The sequence below is a fragment of the Rhinopithecus roxellana genome, chromosome 7, assembly GCF_007565055.1.
Source record: "Rhinopithecus roxellana isolate Shanxi Qingling chromosome 7, ASM756505v1, whole genome shotgun sequence".
Taxonomy (NCBI): Eukaryota; Metazoa; Chordata; class Mammalia; order Primates; family Cercopithecidae; genus Rhinopithecus; species Rhinopithecus roxellana.
In genome coordinates, this window is record NC_044555.1 from 57,171,116 (window position 1) to 57,192,737 (window position 21,622).

The 21,622-nt window shown below is 48.1% G+C and overlaps 1 protein-coding gene across 7 annotated transcripts in view; it reads left to right on the forward strand.

Annotated features, from left to right (window-relative positions):
• The window catches only part of ZNF185 (zinc finger protein 185 with LIM domain), a 72,788-nt gene extending 57,435 nt beyond the window's left edge, over positions 1–15,353 (forward strand). For 6 of the 7 annotated variants that reach the window (XM_030934429.1, XM_010353101.2, XM_030934430.1 and 3 more), the window contains 7 exons: positions 1,576–1,773; positions 5,747–5,857; positions 7,349–7,429; positions 9,082–9,153; positions 11,292–11,394; positions 12,322–12,420; positions 13,158–15,346. In XM_030934429.1, coding sequence (XP_030790289.1) covers positions 1,576–1,773; positions 5,747–5,857; positions 7,349–7,429; positions 9,082–9,153; positions 11,292–11,394; positions 12,322–12,420 — 664 coding nt within the window. In that variant the 3' untranslated portion in view covers positions 13,158–15,346. Of the gene's footprint in view, positions 1–1,575; positions 1,774–5,746; positions 5,858–7,348; positions 7,430–9,081; positions 9,154–11,291; positions 11,395–12,321; positions 12,421–13,157 lie in introns of all 7 variants that reach the window. The other variant, XM_030934432.1, reaches the window with a different exon arrangement.
• Positions 15,354–21,622: the final 6,269 nt, after the last annotated feature.

Here is a 21,622-nt window from a genome sequence, read left to right on the forward strand (position 1 = left end):
TCCCAGACAGATGGGAAAGGGAGGTCATTCAGTGCAGATAGTTTGAGAAGCAATTAATAGGTTCCATGGAATGTTGATGGTAAGAAGGGAAGGAAAAGGTGACAAGAGTGAGTGTAGACAGCTCTTTCTAAGGAGTTTGGCTGCTGGAAGGGGAAGAGAAGCAGCTGGGGTTAGGTGGGGGGAACTAAGTTTAGAGATGCTAAAAGTGTAGCAGGGGTTATGTGATCAGGTTGAGCTGCAGCGGGAACAATGAAATTCCATTTTGACTACCATTTATTAGTTGCAATTGGACTCTTACGTCAACTTTCTCATCTGTTAAAAAAGGGATGGCCGGGTGCGGTGGCTCACGCCTGTAATCCCAGCACTTTGGGAGGTCGAGGCAGGCAAATTGCCTGAGCTCAGGAGTTCACGACCAACCTGGCCAACAAGGTGAAGCGCTGTCTCTACTGAAATAGAGAATTAGCGGGGTGTGGCAGCGGGTGCCTGTAATCCTAGTCCCAACTACTCGGGAGGCTGAGGCAGGAGAATCGCCTGAACCGGGGAGGTGGAGGTTACAGTGAGCCGAGATCACACCACTGCACTCCAGCCTGGGCGACAGGGCGAAACTCCATCTCAAAAACAAAACAAAAAAAAGATGAAAATGCGATTGCTTTCTAGTAATACTTATGACTACTTCACAATAAAGAAGACAAGAAGGTTCCAGCTGTGAAAACTACGCGGTCACAATAAGTGAGCGGGAGCACGCACGCGCGCTGAGATTGTACGTGCACAGGCTGGGGAGTGCGGTCGGCGTGAGTACGCCTGCGCGCGCCGCCATTTCCTGCAGCCGCAGACTCGGCCCGCGGTGCCCGCAGGGAAATGAGACGATCAACAAAGAAAATGGTAGTTTTGGGCAAGCTCGACCCTGGAAAGGCCTTTTCTGCATCAGTCCCGGATCCTGCCGCCAGATGGCGCTAGAGGATCACAAATGGGTCTAGGGTTGTCATAACGGCCCCGCCTGAGAAATTTTGGATTCTTCTGGCCCTTCCTCCTTTTGTGGGGTCAACAGCGGATTTGGGAATCTGGCGACCAACACGTGCCCACTCCCCTACTCTTGCCCCTACCGAGCCCTCCAGGGTAGCTTGGGGGAGAAGCCCCTCCTTAGATTGCCGGGTTCTTGATGAGCCTGCCCAGCGCACAGGTCTTGAGCACCATAGTCAGGGAAGAAGGCTGAATGGCTTAGGTCTTCCTAGAGAGGCCGGAGGCAGGAAAGAACTGGAGAAAGGAGAGATGGCAGTGGGAGGACGGGGACAGGAATACCAATGTGTTTCCAACCAGAAGTCTATGTCTTTTAATACCTCATTGAAGTCGTCAGGTGACTTTGCCCTTGTCAGAAAGGAGCAGCACTGCTGGGGTCTTACTGAGGAGGAGACTGCCTGCTTCTTGGAGTGGCGGTTGTGCCTTCTTCCTGTCTGCCCTACCCTGGGGGAGATGAGTCCCTCCAAGTCCACAAGACATGACAGCCAGCCTACCTACCATTGGATAACAAGGTCTAGTCTCGGGCACTCACTTCATAAGGGTCTAATTCTTCCTCAGCATGTTGGCTGATTTTGAGGGGAAGAATGTGGCCACCAATGTTGGAGAGGCCTGGCAGGACAGGCCTGGAGCCCCAAGAGGTGGCCAAGGAGACCCAGCGGTACCCACTCAGCAACCTGCAGATCCCAGCACCCCAGAGCAGCAGAACAGCACCAGCGGATCTGAGCAGTTTGTTGGACGAGAGAGCTGTGCCAGCAGGTAAGAGCCGAACTGCACTGGGACCTTGCCTGCTAGAGCCAGTGTTTTTGTCCAGGGCAGCAACCCAGGACAAACCCCCACACACTAGGCATGCCTGTTACCTTCTGCAGGTGAGTGTGGTTAGGAGCCAGAGGGAAGCAGAGAAACCAGCATGTCAGGGGTAGATTTTCATGGATTTCAGCTTGGAGCCATAGCATCGAATCTGTTAGACTAAGTCTGGCACAGAGAGGATGCACAGAGAACCATGTTGTCTGGCAGCTAGTTCAAACCTGGAAACCTGGGTCAGGGGAGGGATATAGGTTACTTTTTCCATTAATGGAGATGGAAGCTCTCTGAGCAAGGTGTGCCATGGTGTGGATGGGATTCACTGCCAGAAATAACAGCTGTACCAGTTGGATGAGCTCTTCCACTGCCATCAGCACTGGGATGGCCATGGATTTGGGCAGTAATGTAGCTCCACAGTGCTGACTCAGGGTTGCTCATTGGTTGCAAGAAGTTGGCAGCAGTAGCCTGAGGAAACGGGCTCTGATTTTTCTGAGAGAGATCAATAACCAAGGAGCAGCCAGGTACTAGAGAACAGACAGCACCAGACGCTTATGCTTTTCTGTGAGCAGCTCAGGTCTCCCAAAGTGGCAGTTTCCTGGCTTCTGGCCTTTGTAGAGCAGTGTGGGTCCACACCAAATTATGACATTTGTGGTAGCTGTAAGAACTTTCCCAATTTTGAAATCCTACGTGACTTGTAGCATATTTTTTCACATTTGAAAATAATTGAGTTTTGAAAATGTTTTTACAGGCAATCTAGTATCAGATTTTATATCATCCTGAAACATTCTGTCAATTCCCATTTCCAAAAATCCATGGAAAGCTGGAGTTGTTGGACTGGAAACAGTGTGGTCTCAGGAAGGGCTTCACAGCCATTGCAACATGGGCAGGGCCTAGAGGGCAGGAGAGAATGCCATGATTTGATGACATTTTACCCATTCCTGCCAGGTGAACTTCATCTTCTTCTCTGTGACAGAATTTTCTGGCTCTCACATCCAGCTTTGGTCACTAGGAACCTACCTGTTGGCTCTTGCACTGGCAGGACATGTGGTAGAGGCTTCCAGTCTGAGGCAGGACTGGCTGCATTCTCAAGATGTCCTTATTTCTGGTGTTTTGTGGCTATTTTCCTATCCACTTAACTGATTTTGACCAACTGCCTTGCTGTGACCTCTGTCCTCTCTCTGTCTCTCAGTTCCAGGTCATTCCCTTGACCAGCTTCCAGTCTTTCCTAATCTTGTCCCTGCCAATGAAGTATTCTGGCTCTGCCTTCACTCTCCTGCCATGATCCATCGCTTTGATAGGGTGGCTTTGGGAACAGGGTAAGGAGAGGGCTGTGCTAGCTTCATCTTGCCGAGGAACTCAGTAAAGAAAATGTTTGCTGACCTCTTGCATTCCTCAACCTGGCTCTGGTCTCTCAAACCTAATACATGGGATGCATGCCAGCAGTCAGCCTCAGTTTCCCTCTGGTCCTTTTCTGTGTGAGGCCAGAGGTCTTTCCTTTATCACTGCCTGGAGCTGCAGTTGATGATGGTGAAAGAAGGTGTACGTGTCTGTTGAGAGCTCCCTTTGTTCCCCAGATATTTTTTTCCTAAAGTGGCCATGAGTTCAGGAATAATCAGGAGCCATGGGCCGCCAGCTGGAGATGCTGCATACTAAGAGCCTCCCATGAGCAGCCATGTACACAGTGAACACGATGGCTAAGGCCCCATGCAGCCGCTTGCAGAGAGCACACGGTCTACTAAGGAATAAGCACGATCGTAATAACCGTTAGCACCCGCTGTGTGCTGAGAATATGCAGGCACTGTTCTCCATGCCTTATGTGGACTCACTCATTTAATTCTCACACCAACTCTAGGAAGGAGGTGCTTTTATTATGGAGAAACTGAGGCAGATGGAGGTTAAGTAATTTGCCGGCAGTTTTGCAGCCAGGAAGTGGCCTAACGGAGATTAGAATCCAGACAGAGCTCAGAGCCTATACTGTTCATCGCTATGGCATCCATACTGCCCCTCCGTTTGTTATAAGCCCAGAAAGGAAAGAAACCAGGTGCTCTGATGGAGAGGGGTTAGGGCAGGGTGTGGTAGCAAGGATGGTTAGGGAAAGCTTTTCTATCGAGGAGGAGACAGTTCAGCTGAGACCTGAAACATCTGGAGGAGCCTGCCTTCCAAAGAACCTGGGGAGAGGCATCATGGACAAAGAAAATAGGGCCTGAACGATGAGCCCTGTGCTTGGAGGGTACGGGGTGAGGTGAGCAAGGGGCAGGAGCTGGGGCCTGTAGTGTCTTGTAGGTGAGGGAGAGGAGGCTATTGGGAGGGCTCCTATTGCTCACATTGCAGTCCTGGGGGGATGCCCAGGGGATTTTTTTTTTTTTTTAAAGAGGTGGTGTTTCACTGTGTTACCCAGGTTGTTTTTGAACTCCTAGCCTCAAGTGATCTTCCTGCCTCAGCTTCCCTAGTAGCTCCAGGGAATTTCTGTTCTACCTTGCCCCTTCAGTTCTGCTGTCCCCTTCAGTATTCTGCTGACATGGATCACAGGATACCAGACACCTGGTAGTTGTTTAGTCAGTAGGAGGTCTTCCTTCCTTCCTCTTAAAATCGATAGTTTTCTCACTCTTCGGCTCTGCATTTTATCCCCCATGTGTCTTTTCAGATTTTTGTGGGGCCTCCTCTCCTATCTGGTCCACCTCCTCCAGTCTGTATGGTATATTTCTTTGTCATAGGGTGAAGCAGGAACAGGCACAGGATGATTGGGTACACTGGGGTGAGGTAGGAGGCAAGGCCCTCAGGAAGGGCTTCCCAGAGGAGGAGGTGATGTTGTCTGCAAAGGCATATGAGAGCTTGGCAAGTCCCGGGGAACTGCAGGCTGGTCTGTATGGCTTGAGCTTGGGTGGCAAGTGATAGTTTGAGACTATGAGGTGAAAGAGCTAGGCAGATGCTAGATCATGATTGTTCTTCCCTTTGCCTACTCTTCAACTAGTTGTAATCTTGGGCATTACATTCTCTGGCAAGGGGACAATATCCCATAGCCTGAGCCAGATGCAGGCAGCCATATCTGGGGTATGATCTGAGCCGCAGCATGTTGGAGAAAACCAGAATCAGCCCAGGGCAGTGTGCACCCATAGTGCTGGCCTCAGGCCATTGGAGGGTGGGCAGACTTAAGTTGGAAGGTGCAAACAAGTGGTCAGTGGTGCTGCCCAACACCATGCCCTGAACTGCAGTAGACAGCTATGGCAACTTTAGTAATGAGGCTCATAGCCTGGGGGCAGGCAGAGTGAGAGCCAGTATGGGCTTGGCCAGAGAAAAGCTCTTTTGGGCTGCTGGGGAGATTGGATTCCAGGCCAAGGGCCGTATCTGGCAGCTGAAGTGTGGAGGTTCAGAAAAACTTCAACACCGGTCAGTCTCCCGCCTCTGCTGGGAATGAGGTGCATCATTCCCAGCAGAGGTGACTTTCCTCCTCAGTGATGCCTACTTTCATTTGGTCCTCTGCCCCTTGGCCTTGTGTTCTCTAGAGAGTTTCCTGCAGGGTGGCAGAAGGAGCTGATCCTAGTAAGGGACTGTCCCATCCAGTGAGGAGGTGAGCTGGGTTGTGTCTTCCCCTTCTGCGCCCTCCTGACTGTCACATCCCCGGGAGCCCCATGATTCTACTCTAACTGAGTGAGTCACAGAGGCCAAGGCCCTTGGCTGCAGGTCAGGAGTCCTGCGTGGACACTGGAAGATTGGGGTCTTGCTACCGACTCACAATGTGACCTGGGACATGTCTCAACTCGCCTAGCCTGGGTTTGCTTGTCTATAAAGTGAGGAGAAGTTCCATTTGTTGGTCTCAGAGGAACCTTCAAGAGCAGTGCTCAAGGGTTAGGCTCAGAAAAGTCTGTTTGACCCTGGAAGGTGTTAGCTCTCAGGTTGACACGCCCACCCCTCCCTTTATTTCTTTCAGGGTGAGGAGCCCCTCGAGCTGCATGGTCACCGTTACTGTCACTGCCACTTCTGAGCAGCCTCACATTTATATTCCAGCCCCGACAAGTGAATTGGACTCCAGCTCTACCACGTAAGAAGGGCTATCTAGCAACCTGGGAGATGTTCCTCTGCCACTTCCTCCTTGGCAGTAAAGGACTTGGCTTTTGTTCCATGTTGCTTCCCCTTTAGTGCCTTCCCCAATTTCCAGCAGGCCATTAGCCAAGGGGCCACACAGGACAGTGTTAGTCCCGTAATATAAACTCCCATCTACGGGCCTAGACGTTCCCACACCTCCTTTTTCCTATCTCTGTAAGAGACTGCGGTGGTACTTCCTAGTGTGCTAGTGGATGTGGCTCTGCCATCCATGATTCCTTGCTGATGTCCCTGTGGAACACGCCCAGAAAGCCAGCTCAAGTCCATGAAGGCCAGGCATGTGAGGAATACCTGAGGCTGGGTAATTTATAAAGAAAAGAGGTTTAATTGGCTCACAGTTTGGCAGGCTGCACAAGCATGGCACCAACAACTGCTTGGCTTCTGGTGAAGGCCTCAGGAAGCTTATAATCATGGCGGAAGCTGAAGTGGGAGCAGGACTATCACATGGCACGAGCAGGAACAAGAGTGAGGAAGGGGAGGGCCCGGACTTTGAAACAACCAGATCTTGTGTCAACTAACTGAATGAGAACTCACTTTTCACTAAGGGGATGGTGCCAGCTGTTCATACGGGATCCCCCCATGATCCTGTCACCTCCCTCCAAGCCCCATCTTCAACACTGGGAATCACATTTCAACATGAGGTTTGTCTGTCTCTCTCACATGCTCACTGCTTCACCCGCATTCCTGGCCACCTGTCAGGGTGCAGGAAGGGATGTCACTGCAGGAAGGCTGCTCAGTGAGGTGTGTGTGTTGGGGGCGGGAGGGGGGCATATCCAAGGGGGCCTCTGCAGACATCAGGTCAGCAGGCTGGAGTGTGCAGCATGGAAATGGGGTCAAATTTGGGGCCATGCTGAGCCCAGCATGACGCAGACTTTGTTTCCAGTCATGCAGACACCAGTCCAGGATGAGGCAACCTCTAGGCCTCTGGACCCTAGGAGTAAGAATGGAGAGGTTAGATGTGAGGTGGAAGTTGCGCAGTAGTTGAGTACCTTCTGAGAGGTGCTGAGTGGTAAAGACTGACAGTGTAGGATTAAAGCTTGGAGGATATCTTGGTTGTGGGTAGAGGGGAAAGATGACACAGCCCTATAGTAGGAGTGGAAAGCCCACAGGACTGAAGTGTAGAAGTATAAAAGCCTGGGGAGAAGATGGGGGCACCGAGGTCTGCATGGAGGAAGACAGCACATTGTTATTGGTTGCAGGAAGCCCCTTTCTGGGGCCCTCAGTCCAAACACAACAAGAGATGCTCATGGCCTGGGATTGTAGCCCGAGTCCACAGCAGTGCCGGTGCCTTTATCCTGGGCCTTCCCATAAGCTGTTTCGCTTCCTTCAAACCAGGCTGGGTCTCCCCAGCCCTGAACCACTCCTGTGGACCAGGCCTGGTTCCCTGGAATCTTCTGGTGTACCTCTGACTTCTGTGCTCCTTCTACAGCAAAGGGATTCTCTTCGTGAAGGAGTACGTGAATGCTAGTGAAGTGTCTTCTGGGAAGCCAGTATCTGCACGCTATAGCAGGTAAGAGCAGGTCCCAAACCCTTCCATGTCGGCCTTCTCCTGTCGGCTCCCATATTCTCATCCCTGCATTTCCAGTTCCTTGTCCAGGGCTTGGCTCAGAGTAGCTTCTGGGTAATTGTTGAGTGGATGAGTGATGTAGTTGCTCTGTGATGGGATTGATGCATTTTCAGGTGTTCTACTTAACTGGGCACCTTTGAGTTCTCCCTTCTGGTGAATTCATCCTGCACACCATTTTCACTGCCATTTTGTTCTGCTTGTCTTTGTTATTTTATTTTGTAGAATGCTGAGAGCACCCCTCTTGACAGAGCTGGCAGAGCCCTAGGGACCAACTAGCCCATCCTATTTCCTTTCAGATTGCAGAGCTCTTCTCTTCTGCCCCCATGTTCTTTTCTGTCATGCCAGGCTGCCTAATTTGAACACACATGTGACTGCAGTTCCTGATACATGTATGACTTTGCTTTTTTATTTTAGTTAATTAATTAATTGTAAGTAATTTTTTTGAGATGGAATCTTGCTCTGTTGCCCAGGCTGGAGTGCAGTGGCACCATCTCAGCTCACTGCAACCTCTGCCTCCCAGGTTCAAGTAATTCTCCTGTCTCAGCCTCCCTAGTAGCTGGGATTACAGGCGCCCACCACAATGCCCAGCCAATTTTTGTATTTTAGTAGAGATGGGGTTTCACCATGTTGGCCAGGCTGGTCTTGAATTCCTGACCTCAAGCAATCCACTTGCCTCGCCCTCCCCTTTTCATTGATCATCTTTTCATTTTCTTGCTTTGTGATGCCATGAGGAGGGGGTACTTCCATGTCACCTCAGTGTATTGCCACCTACCACACTGAGATGAAGTCCCTTGGAATGTTTCTTATGACATGTCATCCCACTGGAGGATTTTAGTAACAGAGAGGAGCATCCTGGCCTTATTTCAGGATTGGGCCTCTGGGGCTTCTGGACTGGCTTTCATTGGTGCTGTGGAATGATGAGCATGGCTGTGGGGGTCAAGTTCAAGCCCCAGCTCAGGCCCCCCTGTTAGGATCATTTTGGACAAGATGTTCAACCTCTCTGAGCTTTGGTTTCACCATCTGTAGGCCCTTAGGGTGGTTTTTCTCAACAGCTTATTGAGTTATAATTCACCTTTTAAAGTGTACAGTCCCGAGGTTTTGGTACATTCACAGTTATGCAAATATCACTGTCCAATTCTAGAACACCTTTGTCACCCCAAAAAGAAACCCCAAACCCATCTGCACCCCCTAATTCTGCCCCATAACTCAAGCACAGGTATTATACCAGAATGATCCCTTCTTTTTTCTCATTCCCAGTATCTGATTTCTACTGAGTGGGCTCCTGGTGACTGTCACATTATATTATAGGTGGGGAGGAAAGCTCTGCTGTTTTCCCACTGGTCAGTGGGGTTCTCTTGGTGTATACAACCTCAGGAATCCTAGCCACCCAGCCCCGATCATCTCCTTCATTGTGAAAGGTCTCCTTTGCCCCCCCCCCATAGAAGGGCCCTATGACACCAAGTGATGCATGACGACTGGCATCGTAGTTATGTCTCAGCTTGTGGCCAAAGGTTAATTAGAAAATTAACTAATTAACTATGATAGTGATTTGGCTCTCATCTCTGCCCTCCTCTCCCCCATCGCCCTCCCTGCAGTGTCAGCAGCATTGAGGACTCACTCGCCATGGAGAAGACGCCTCCGTGCGGCAGCACTGCACACTCTGAGAGGTGTGTTGACTTTCTTAGCATGGAGCTTGCACCTCTACAGACGAGAAGCAGGGAAGGGAGAGTTCCTGCTGAGCCTGTTTGCTTTTATCTTCTGCTTTGCAGCCTCCAATCCATTTGCAGAAAGGCGAAGGACACTACCGAAGGGTGGTGCTTCCCTTTTTGGGATATCACACTTATGACAACTAAAGCCTTTGAATTGAGCTGAGACTAGAGGGTAGATACCAACGGTGACTGAGATGGGAAGTGGTGGTGTCTGACAGCCCAGAGGACTCATGTCAGCAGGAGGGGCCCTTCAGATTAGAACCTAATCAGTCACTTAATTAACTTGCAAATCTGGCCAGAAGTAAAAATAAAATAACTACAAAAGAGAGGAGTGGGCAGAGAATGAACAAAAATGGGCTGCTGGCATCAAGAAACCAGAAAGACACACAGAGCTAAGAATGCACAGTGCTATGGAGCCACAAAATAAAGCAGGGACAGAAAACACCTCGTTCAGCAGTTTTGAAAGCTGTCACTAGATGATGGCACAGTCACCAGACCATCTTAATGACAAAGAAATCTTGTGTTAAAATTCTTGGATTGGGGAGAAGAGAGTCTCAGAGATTGAGTTCACTCAGGCTGCTATGAAGAAAATAGATCTGGTAGAATAAGTAGCCTTCAGTCCACAGTGAGCGAATATGGCAGACCCAGTACTAAACCCCAGGGCCCTGACACCTCCCAGGTTAGGGATGTTTCTACTCTGCCATCTGGCTTCTCGTGGATAGGCAGATCTAAATTCCTGTGGATGACATTCAGAGGCCAAAGCTAAATTGGGGAGGAAAAGGAAGGAAGTAAGAGGGTTAAGATAAAAAGAATCCTACCGGGCCCCAAGGGCAAACATATAGGAACAGGCAAGCATATGGGGCCAGGGAATCTCCTCTCCTATAACTGAAGAAGCAGCTGGTTCTGAGTAGCTACAGATTACTTGTTGAGACACATCAGCAGATGAAGTCTTAGCAGAGAAGGACAGGTTGGTCAGAAACCTGAGAGTTAACTACCTACATAGGGGCAAATGGAATGAGGCTTCCACTTCTAATAGAGTGACAAATCCGATACTCTAGGGACCCCCCCCCCTTTCCATGGCACAACTACTAAATCCAGAATCAGACATTACTGATCCATTGCTAGGCTTGGAGGAAGGAAGGGGACTCTCTAGGGACAGTCTCAGTCACTTGCACACATGCATATGCACAGACACATATGCACACACACAAAGAACAGCTGTGAGCTGGTGCTGCTGGTGGTGAAAGAAGCAGGAGGAGCAGGGCTGCACTGAGGGCAAGGGTCGCCAGCAGCAGTGCTGTCCAGAGTGAACCCTGGGCCAGCAGCAGGATGGTGGGCCACACTCAAGCTGCTCGTGGTACTTCTGGGTCCTCCGACAGAGCTAACGTGGATCTAGATTGGTAATGTCTCCCCGCCCCCAGGCTCCTGTCAGAAGCAGACCCAAATCTCTGGGAGAAAGTACCCTGAATTTTGGCCTGTGGCATCAGATCAAGCAGTCACTTTGAGGAAGTCCAGTCTGAGGAAGAAAAGCAGAGGTGACTCTCAGAAACAGGCATCCTGGAACTGGAAAGATGCTCAACCCTGGAGTCAGTGTCTAGAACTTGAGCACTGGATCTGAGTAGGCTGTATAGACAGCACGGAGAGTAGATCCAGGAGTATAGGTGGGGGCAGGGCTCAGCTGGCCCAGGCATGAGGAAAAGGGCCATCAAGACAGGGGGCCAGGCAGGGCACACAATGACATGTCTCCTGTAGGAGAAGGCATTGGTCTTCCTGCTCTAGAAGGTAGCAGGCCCCAGTGGATATTCTAAGCAGAAGGTCATGGGGAGGCAAACTGTCTGGAATAAGCGTCACATCAGGACACCTGCAGGAGACACTGTCATTGTGAGCTGGCAAAAGATGCATGACTAGTTTTTGGAAATAATGCAGAGGTCTACAGCAGGCTGAGAACTGATCTGCACACCACAGAAAACGATGGCAGCCTGGAGATCCTGACAGCAAACCTGGGCCTGGCTGCACCAAACCAGAAGGTCTGGCTGTGTCACATCAGAGGTCTGTACACCAGCCTGACCACCGGGTTATTGTTCTTCATCTCACAGGACAACTGGAGGGATCTGTACTTACTGCAACCGTGAGATCCGAGACTGTCCAAAAATTACCCTAGAACATCTTGGCATCTGCTGCCATGAATATTGCTTTAAGGTAAGAAAGAGGTGGAAGACACCTTGAGCTAGGCAGTAATGTCCTGATCATGTGCTGCTAAGGACGTTTTGTAGAGTGCAAGAGTGTTACAGGTTCAGAGAATGCAGAGAAGGCTTGATCTCCATATACAATTGCAGATAGTCGCAGAGGCTTTGCACAGCTGGGAGCTGAATGAGCTTCCAAGTCTAAGAGAGTAGATGAGTGTTGGTGATTCCGCATACTTAGTACTGTAGGGGAGACAAAAGAGGTCTTTTCAGGAAAGACTATTCCTGGCAGAGGGCCAGCAAGTGCAAAGGACCTGGGGCAGAAGCACTAGAGTGTTCTAGCTTTCATGGGAGAATGGCATGAGTGACAGGGTGGGCTAGATCATGTAGGCCTTGGCGGGCACAGAGTTTGAATTTTATTCTAAGTGCCATTGGAGTCCCCATTCTCTATGATGTGTGGCACTTTGTAACCCCAGGTTGTTGGTTCCAATCCGTTTAGGGGGTCACCTCTGGGTGCACTGAAAAAAACAACCCTCTCCTTTGCTTTGACAGAATGTTAGGCAGGCTTCTCTCCTCCCCACAGGGCCTGAACTTTGCTTGCTCCTGGCTAAGTAAGTGCTAAAATGCAGAACATGCCCTGCTTCGCAGCTTCTCCTGGGAATCGGCTGACCGCAGGGAAACACATTTCTGGTCAAATCATGCCAAATAGGTTCCCATTTGCTTGCCCACTGGCCCTTGAAAGTAGCTGAGCTTCTAGCTCTACGTACTACTCCCTCCCTCCTTTTTCTGTATTATTTTGTGATGTTTGCAAGTCCTGAGGTCCAGGATGTGCCATAGGCTCACAGCATCTGCTCGCCCACCTTGTTCAGGCATCTCCTTCCCACTCCACTCATTCCTCTTGCTTTGCTTTATGTGTTGACCTCCAGCTTGCTTTTTCTTTCAGTGTGGGATTTGCAGTAAACCGATGGGCGATCTCCTGGATCAGATCTTCATTCACCGTGACACCATTCACTGTGGGAAATGCTATGAGAAGCTCTTCTAGGTGGGTGCTGGCACTGCAAAGGACAAGTGGCCAAGAGACTCATTAAGGAGTAGAGATGTTCCCCAGTCTTTCCTGGAGTCAGCCTCAGACACAGCTATCTTTCTTGGCTCTCCCTTATGTTTGGGGGCCCTATGTCCTCATGTCCCTATGCCTTCTGATATTTTGAGATCTTAGGTGGCATGGACAAAGGCCCTCTATGAGGACACTTCCAAATCACACCTTCCATCCAGCACCTGAGCCAAGCCCTCTAGCTGCCCTGGGGTGCTCGCTGGGCCGCTGTTGTTAGCCCTGTTTTGCAACAAGGAAATAAAGATGTAGAAAGGGAGGGGACCTGGAGAAACCAAGGTAGAATCAGGACCTCACCCCAGGTCTTTGGATTCTTGTCCAGGGCTCTCAGTTCACTGTTGCTTGCATAGCTTCAGATCAGTATTGCATAGCCACGGTGCTCAGTGAAACAAGCCTCTGGGTCACATTATGAGAACTGCCTGAAGACGTGTGTTTGCATGCTCATAGCCAGTGGAATTTATCACAGTGTCTGAGCACAGAGCAGAATATATCCCTTGAAGGTAGTCGGGATCAATAGCAAACAGGCTTTCCACTAACTCCATGCTGATGGTCTTCTCTCCAGAAGACACCTTGAGCTAGGTGGTAACTCCTGATCACTGGAGCAGTCACCCACCCTGAGGGCCTCTGGCTGATGTGTTTCTAGTCTCATGGCTACTTCTGTTTTCTTTTAGCCCCCCGACCCCTAGGCTGATCAGAAGCTGATGACTCATGGACAAGTTTGGCTGTCCCCAGTTTTGCCCCAAGTTGCTGTCTCCCCTTCCCTCACCTCCTCCCACCCTGTTTGATTTCTTCATGCTTTTGCCCTTCTTAAGTTGAAGTTGCATACATCCAATATCGTATCTTAATGATGCTATGGTAATTGCTTGTGTGTAGAAAGCACTTTACATCCATGATCTCATTTCAGGCTCAACCGAACAGGGTCAAACCAGAATTCCATCTTGGCTTCCCTAAGACAGATTGGCTTTCTAATGAGTTTAGGTGGGCAGAAGTGTAGGGTTCAGTGTGTCCTGACTCCCTTGAGGCTTATGATGGGCCAAGTTGAAGACTGTTGATGATCCGTGGTGGGTAAATTGCAGACATTGAATGCTAGGGATTGGCATAGGCTAGTGTTTAGCTTGTCTATTTGCCATATCTATTTTTTTTTTAATTTCCATACACTTGTAAAAGTAGTTAGTTGCTTTTGATTGACTTATACAGCAGTTTTTCATTTTGTCTTCCACCTACCTTTCACTATATTTGAGTGTTCCCTTACAGGTATGTTGGCATGTGTTGGAAAATTTACACAATTAGGTTTAAATTCAGTAGGATATGATTTTAGGATGCTATTGATCAAAGTGATATCTGTGTCTGTTGAAATCTTGATAGTTGATTAATTTGCCCTCAATTCTGCTCCCTGAACTTTACACATAAATCTTCCCAAGTGGGTGTTAGGGTGTGCAGATCCCAGCAGGATTAAGGAGGGGGAAAAGCAGCTAACATTTCTTGAGCCTGTACCACATACCAGGCACTGTCATAAAGTGATGGCATTAATCCCCATGATAATCCTGTGAAGGCAATATTCTCATCCCATCTTAGAGATGAGGATATTGGAATTCGGAGAGGTGGCCATTGCATTGTGCAGAACTCTACAGAGCCTGTGCTCTTCCCAGAGCAGCACCCACAAAAGCAAGCATTGATTTTGTGCTCAGTGTGTGCCAAGCACTGTGCAGAGGGTACATAGTTCCTGCCAGGTTAACACCCTCCCTTCAGGCCTCCCCAAGGCATAGGCTTGCAAAGAGCAGAAGGTGTGAAATCATACTCTTCCTCTGGGCATCCTGGATCCCTGAATTATCCCCACCTCTCAAGAAGTACTTCAAGGGCCAAGCTGCCCCTTTCCCTCCCCTCCACCCATGAAAATGCCTCCAAACTGAGATGCTTTCAGCTGAGAACAGATTTGACTCATAGACATTACCAAAGAGGAGCTTGTGAATCCAGGAAAAGCTCCAGGGGGCTAGCTTATCTGAGCAGAGAGCTTTCAGTGACCCATTTTCCTGTCTAGACTCTGCCTCAAGCTAGTGGCAACTGCTGGGGCCCCAGGTACTTGGGACATGGGAATTCGTTGGATGGCTGGGCAGGTGCAAGCCTATTCATGCAGTCAGCCGACCCTCTGCTCAGGTTCAGCTGGACTCTGCCATCTGTGGGCCCAGCATCACTCTGTAAGTTCCTTGAAAGGAAGAACAACCTTAGAGTATTTCTGATACAAAATGAGGGCCTGTTCTCTTGATTTAATTATAAAATGTCTACATCTTTCTCCAGTTTCTGAGCCTTATGCATATTGGCTTGTGGACTTCTTCTTCCTGCCAAATGATCAGAGAGGAACATTCCATTTATTTGTATCAGATTTCCTCTGGAGGGCATGTACCCACACTAAATAGCAACTGCTCTTCCTCAGCTGTAGTCCCCAACATCAGACTCGGCACGTGGTGGACACTAACACACAAGTACTAAATGAATGAGTGAGGGAAAGAAAAGTCACCCCGTTGGTGTGAGGTGCTATCCCTGAGTCTCAGTGCAGGCCCAGTGGATGAAAGGCAAGGTAAAGAGGCCCAAGATAGGCTAGCTTCCCCCATTCAAGGTATAGTCTGCCTTTAAGGGAGTTTTAGAACCAACATGCAAGATATGCAAAGAAATCTTGCAAGAGCATTATTGACTTAGATCCGAAACAGCCTCTCTCATGTCTAAAAAGGCACAGCATTTTGCAAATCTGAGGAAGAGGGATGGTTGCATTACATTTTTGCTTCTTTTTAATTGCTTAGTGTTTCTAATCATACTTAATCCATATTAATGTGCACAATTATAATAAATGGTAAGATATTACATGTGTCAAAGTTTTCTTTTTAAGTGTAATAACTTGGTGTATTCAGCTGTGTGATGTCTTTATTCCTATTTCCTGAAGCCATTCTCTGTACAAAAGTAAACAAGTACTTAATAGCAAGATCTGTACACTAGGCATGCGCAGGAACTGTGGAATTCTAGACTCATGAAATCTTAATGAAGAATATTGTATTGTGGCGGGGGCGGGGGGCGTCTATCCTCCTCATCATTACCACTGCAGACAGCCAGCCACCTAGTTGTTAGTGCCCACTTCCAGTGACCAGGAGCTCAGTTCCTTACAAACCCCTGCTGTCTGTGGACAGCCTTGGTTTTAGAAGATGCATTCTTCAGTTGAGTTAAAGTCCATTTCTGTATGTCACCCACTGGTGGTCTTTAATCCCTCTGCTAGATGCCAGCCCTTAAAATAGATGAAAATGCTTCTCAGATTCTGTCTTGGTCAACTCTTCTCACATTTAAACACCCCTGGTCCCCCCAACTCTTCCTTGACAGTAATTCTGAATACACATCTCTCAAAGGTCCTCCTCAAAGGTGACCCCAACACACACTCCAACTCGTTCCTCTAGATGTGTACCAATGCAATCTGCATGCGATCCAAGTCTTGACTCAACCTAAGAACAGGAAAGGATGATCAGGAAGCCCAAAGATAGACATAATACTGAGAACTCCTACCACTGAGTAGGGGCCTTGGGGCCATTGCACTAGTGTTCCTCTAGCTATTTTCTCACCCCAACCTTCACCTTCATCTTGTTACAATGGGAAGGAAGGAAGAGCTTTTACTAATTCGAAAGACAAGGACTGCAACAGTAGCTCCTAACTAGGTATTTGTAGGACTCTTAATTGGTGACAGTGTGTGACACAAAGACCTAAAGGAAAAATAGGGAGTGTCATTGTGAAATAGCAAGTCAATCCTAGTGTTGTGCCTCCTCTGTTACCACGACTCCTCCTTCCTGTCCTGAGTTTGTATCTGTGACGGTCCCCTGCCCATGCATCTCTGTGTCCTCCAGGGACTGCTCCTTGCTTATGGTTGTGTTCAGCCTGTGGATTTTTCTCCCCAGAACGTATTCCTCTTGTGAAACTTCTCTGCACAGTATCCTCTGCCTGTGAAGGTCCCAAACCTGCCTCCAAATGTCTTCTTCCCACTGTCCTCTGCCTCCTAATGCCTTCTGCTCCTAGCTCCTTGCACAGTGCATTCTACCTGCAAATGCCTTCTGCTCTCTGATCTCTGCTGCTGAGTTCGTTGGTCACCTAGGGCTCAGCTAGTGAGGCCTATCTGCACAAGGGCTTTTGCCTTTAACTGCCCTTGCCATAGTGTGCTTTGCTTCGTTAGTCTTACTTAAGGTCTGTTGACTTTGTTGTTTCTAAAGAACCACATTGACTTTTTAAAAAAATCATTTTATTGATACCTTTAGATTATTTTCTACTCTCTGTTTCATTAATGTCACCTTTAATCTTTGTCATTTCTTCCCTTCTACTTGGTTTGGATTTACTTTGCTCTTCTTTTTCTAGTTCCTTTAAGGTGTAAAGTTAGGTTATTGATTTGAGATCCTTCTTCCTTTTGTTCTTTTTTTTTTTTTTTGGAGACAGGGTAAGACCCTGTTCCCAGGCTGGTGTGCAGTGGCACAATCATGGCTCACTGCCGCCTTGACCTCCTGGGCACAGGCAATCCTGCCACTTAAGCCTCCTGAGTAGCTGGGGCTACAGGCATGTGCCACCATGCCTGGCTAATTTTTTCCTTTGAATTTTTTTGTAGAGGTGGAGTTTGGCCATGTTGCCCAGGCCAGTCTACAACTCCTGGACTCAAGCAATCTTCCCATCTTGACCTCCCAAAGTGCTAGGATTACAGATGTGAGCCACCATGCCCGGCCAAGATCTTTCTTCTCGAATGTATGCATTTATAGCTAGAAATTGTTCTCTGAGCACTTCTCTAGCTACATGTTGTGTTTTCCTTTTCATTCATCTCAAAGGTTTTCTAATTCCCCTTATCACTTCTTATTTGATCCACTGGTTATTTTGGAGTTTGTTGTTTAATGTGGGTTCCCCAAATTTCTTTCAGTTATCAGTTTCTAATTTCATTCCATTATGGTAGGTTAACACACTTTGCATAACTTCAACATTTTAAAATTTGTGCAGGCTTGTTTTATAGCCCGGTGCTTTGCTGTGAATGTGTTCTTCATGGGGTTCTTCCTGCACAGCTGTGGTCACTGACTGTGACTACTCTGCACTCTGCCCTCTGCCTTCACAGCCTCTCTGAATAATGCACCCTGCTTGAGAATTGCCTCTCCCTCTCTCTGAAAGCCTGCTGCACATTGCTATTCATTTCTGAGGCCCACTGTACACTGTGCTCCGCATCGTGCAAGCTGTCCAGTTGTGAGCTTGGTGCGATGTGGCATCCATAATGCTTGGCTGCCAGATCACCTCCTTCTCATGTCCTCTGCCTGCAGTGCCCTTGGCAGATCCCCCTGCTTCAGTATCTCCTCCCACAAATGTCTTCTGCCCATTGATGCCTTCTTCTGTTCAGCACCTTGATGTGCCAGTTGGTCACTTAATCACGCAACAAGCATTGATTGGATATCTACCCGTGTGCCAGACGTGGGAGCCCTAGTAAAGTAGACTCAGTTTGTATTTCTGTGGAGCTCACAGTGTAAGAGGACAGAAGAGTAAACCAAACATCCCACAACAAAATACTGTTGTGATAAGTGCTCTGAGCAAAACATACAGGGTATGTTTTGGAGACAGGGTCAAGGCCCTCACTGCAGCCTTGACCTATAAGCTATAATATAGTGACCTACTCTGGGCTGCTTGGTTATTGGGGGAACCCACCCCCAATATTTCAACATAGGTTCTTTCTATTTTCTCTAAGTGTTGGCCAGCTGAGAAATAAAGAGAAAGAGTACAAAGAGGAATTTTACAGCTGGGTTTCTGGGGGTGACATCACATATCAGTAGGACTGTGATGCCCACCTGAGCCACAAAACCAGCAAGTTTTTATTAAGGATTTCAAAAAAGGAGGGGGTGTACGAACAGGGAGTAGGTCACATGCTTTAAGGGGCAAAAAACAGAGCAAAGATCACATGCTTCTGAGCAAACAGGGCAAGGACAAAATCAGAATTCCTGATAAGGGTCTGTGTTCAGCAGTGCATGTATTATCTTGATAAACATCTTAACAGAAAACAGGGTTCGAGAGCAGAGAACTGGTCTGACCTCAAATTTACCAGGGCTGGGGTTTCCCAATCCTAGTAAGCCTGAGGGTACTGCAGGAGACCAGGGTGTATTTCAGTCCTTATCTCAACTGCATAAGACAGACACTCCCAGAGCGGCAGTTTATAGACCTCCCCCCAGGAATGCATTCCTTTCCCAGGGTCTTAATTATTAATATTCCTTGCTAGGAAAATAATTTAGCAATATCTTCCCTAGTTGCACGTCCATTTATAGGCTCTCTGCAAGAAGAAAAATATGGCTCTATTCTGCCCGACCCTGCAGGCAATCAGACCTTATGGTTGTCTTCCCTTGTTCCCTAAAAATTACTGTTATTCTGTTCTTTTTCAAGATGCACTGATTTCATATTGATCAAACACACATGTTTTACAATCAGTTTGTACAGTTAACACAATAGTGGTCCTGAGGTGATGTACATTCTCAGCTTACGAAGATAACAGGATTAAGAGATTAAAGACAGGCATAAGAAATTATAAAAGTATTAATTTTGGGAGCTGATAAATGTCCATATTAAAATGAAATCTTCACAATTTATGTTCCTCTGCTGTGACTGCAGCTGGTCCCTCTGTTCAGGGTCACTGACTTCCCACAACATCTCTCCCTTTCTTTTTGAAGATAACAAGATGAAAAGATTAAAGACAGGCTTAAGAAATTATAAAAGTATTAATTTTGGGAACTGATAAATGTCCATATTAAAATGAAATCTTCACAATTTATGTTCCTCTGCCATGGCTCCAGCCAGTCCCTCCATTCAGGGTCCCTGACTTCCCGCAACACTTGGTCAGGGAAGCTTTTTTACATTTTTGGTTTTTGAGACAGACTCTTACTCTGTCACCCAGTCTGGAGAGCAGTAGCTCACTACAACCTCAAACTCCTGGGCTCAAGGAGTTATCCAGGCTCAGCCACCAGAGTTGCTGAGACTACAGATGCACATGCCACCACATCTAACAGAGAAGCTTTTCACAAGGACATGATATTTGGCTTTAGTATGAGTTTGCTATACAAAAGGAGGCTATCTTTCAGCCCCTCTTTAATGTTCCCCTACACTCAGCTCCACCCCTCAAGGCTACTCACTCTCCTTGTACGGTGTGTCAAGCCTTCTGTAGGGCACTAGGGATACATCAGTGAGCAAGAGACAATCTGTGAATTTGTGGAGTGACCATCTCGTGGGGAGAAAGACAAAGCAACAATCCTATTTCAGTAGCAATAGCTAAAGGAGCACAGAGGTGTATCACCTGGATTTCTGGGGCTAAAGATGGTTTTCTGGGGGAGGTGACCTCTGAACTGAAACTTGAAGGATGAGGAAGAATCATTCATTCATTCATTCATTCATTCATTCATTTAATAATTTAAATATTTCCTGAGCACCCACTGTGGGCCACACACTGTAGTAGGCACTGAGGACACACCAGTGACAAATCAGACAAGGACCCTGTCCTTCTGGTCAATGATGGGAGGCAGGTGCTGAATAAACATGAAAGCCTTTACTCTCTTTTCATTTTCTTTTGAACCCATTTCTTTCAGGCTCTCACCTCCACCATAGTACTAAAAATGCTAGTGCTAAGGTCCCCAATGACCTCCACATTGCTAGACTCTATGCACACTTCTCAGGCCTCATCAACTGAGCAGCAGCATTTGGTCCAGTGGGCATGTATTAGTTTGTTCTCACACTGCTATAAAGAAATACCCGAGACTGGGTAATTTATAAAGGAAAGAGGTTTAATTGACTCACAGTTCCACGTGGCTGGGGAGGCCTCAGGAAACTTACAATCATGGCAGAAGGCAATGGGGATGCAGGCACCTTCTTCACAAGGCCACAGGAGAGAGAAGTGCAAGCAGGGGAAATGCCAATGCTTATAAAGCCATCAGATCTCTGAGAACTCACTATCACGAGAACAGCATGGAGGGAACTGCCCCCATTATCCAGTCACCTCCCTCCCTCAACATGTGGGGGTTATGGGTCCCTCCCTTGACATGTGGGGATTACAATTCGAGATTAGATTTGGATGGGGACCATATCAGGTCTATTCCCTTTGCTAGGCCTCTCAGTCCATTCTGCCTTTCCTTCCACCTCACTGGTCACTCCTTTTCTATCTCCATTACTGGTTCTTTCTCATCACCCCATTCTCTCAACTTTGGAGTACTCCAAGACTTTGTTCTTGGACCCCTTCGCTTTTCTATCTGCACTCAGTGCTTTGTATCACTGGGGTCCAGGCTTCAACATAGTATACGCTGCCTCCTTCTGGAATTGCAGCTGCTCCAGCCCATGTCATCTTCCTGAACTTCAGACTTGTGTTTCAACTTCCCACAGCTCATTTCCACCTGGGGGGTCTAATCGTCATCTCATACTTAACCATGGAAGCCATGCTCTATGCATTGCCATCCACAGCTCCGTAAATGACAGTCCCATTCTTCAGCTTGCATAGGCCAAAACCTACACATCACCTACTGCTCTCCCACTGCAGCCCATCAGCCTAGCCTGTTAACTCTCCCTGCCAAAGAGATCCAGAGGCAAACCATTTCTCCCCACCTTCACCATAAACACATTGCCCCCTAATCCCCCATGTGGATAATTGCGGTAACCTAAGCAATCATCTTTCCTTCCTTCCCACCCTGAAGTGTACTCCAGCACGACTGCAAGAGTGAAGAGTTTGAAACTTCAATCAGATCATCTCCCTCTTCTGCTCCATACCTTCCCCAGACCTTGTTTTACGTGGACTAAAAGCCTGAGTCCTCAAGGTGGCTGGCCAAGCAGGTGCTGCTTTATCCAGCCCCCACCACCTTTCCTCCTTACACCATTCCAGGCATTCTCTGGCCTTGAGCTGTGTGCTGGTTGTCTCTTCTGCCTGGGATGCTCATCTCCCAGATGCCCATGTGGCCATCTCCCTTGCGTCCTTCACATCTCTGCTCAGCTGCTACCTTCTCCCTGATACCTTCATGGACCATCCAATTTAAAATTCTGTGCACACCTCTAACACTCCTTATACCTGCTTCCTTGCTTTTTCTCTGTAGCACTTATCACAATCTAACATATGTTTTCTACTTAT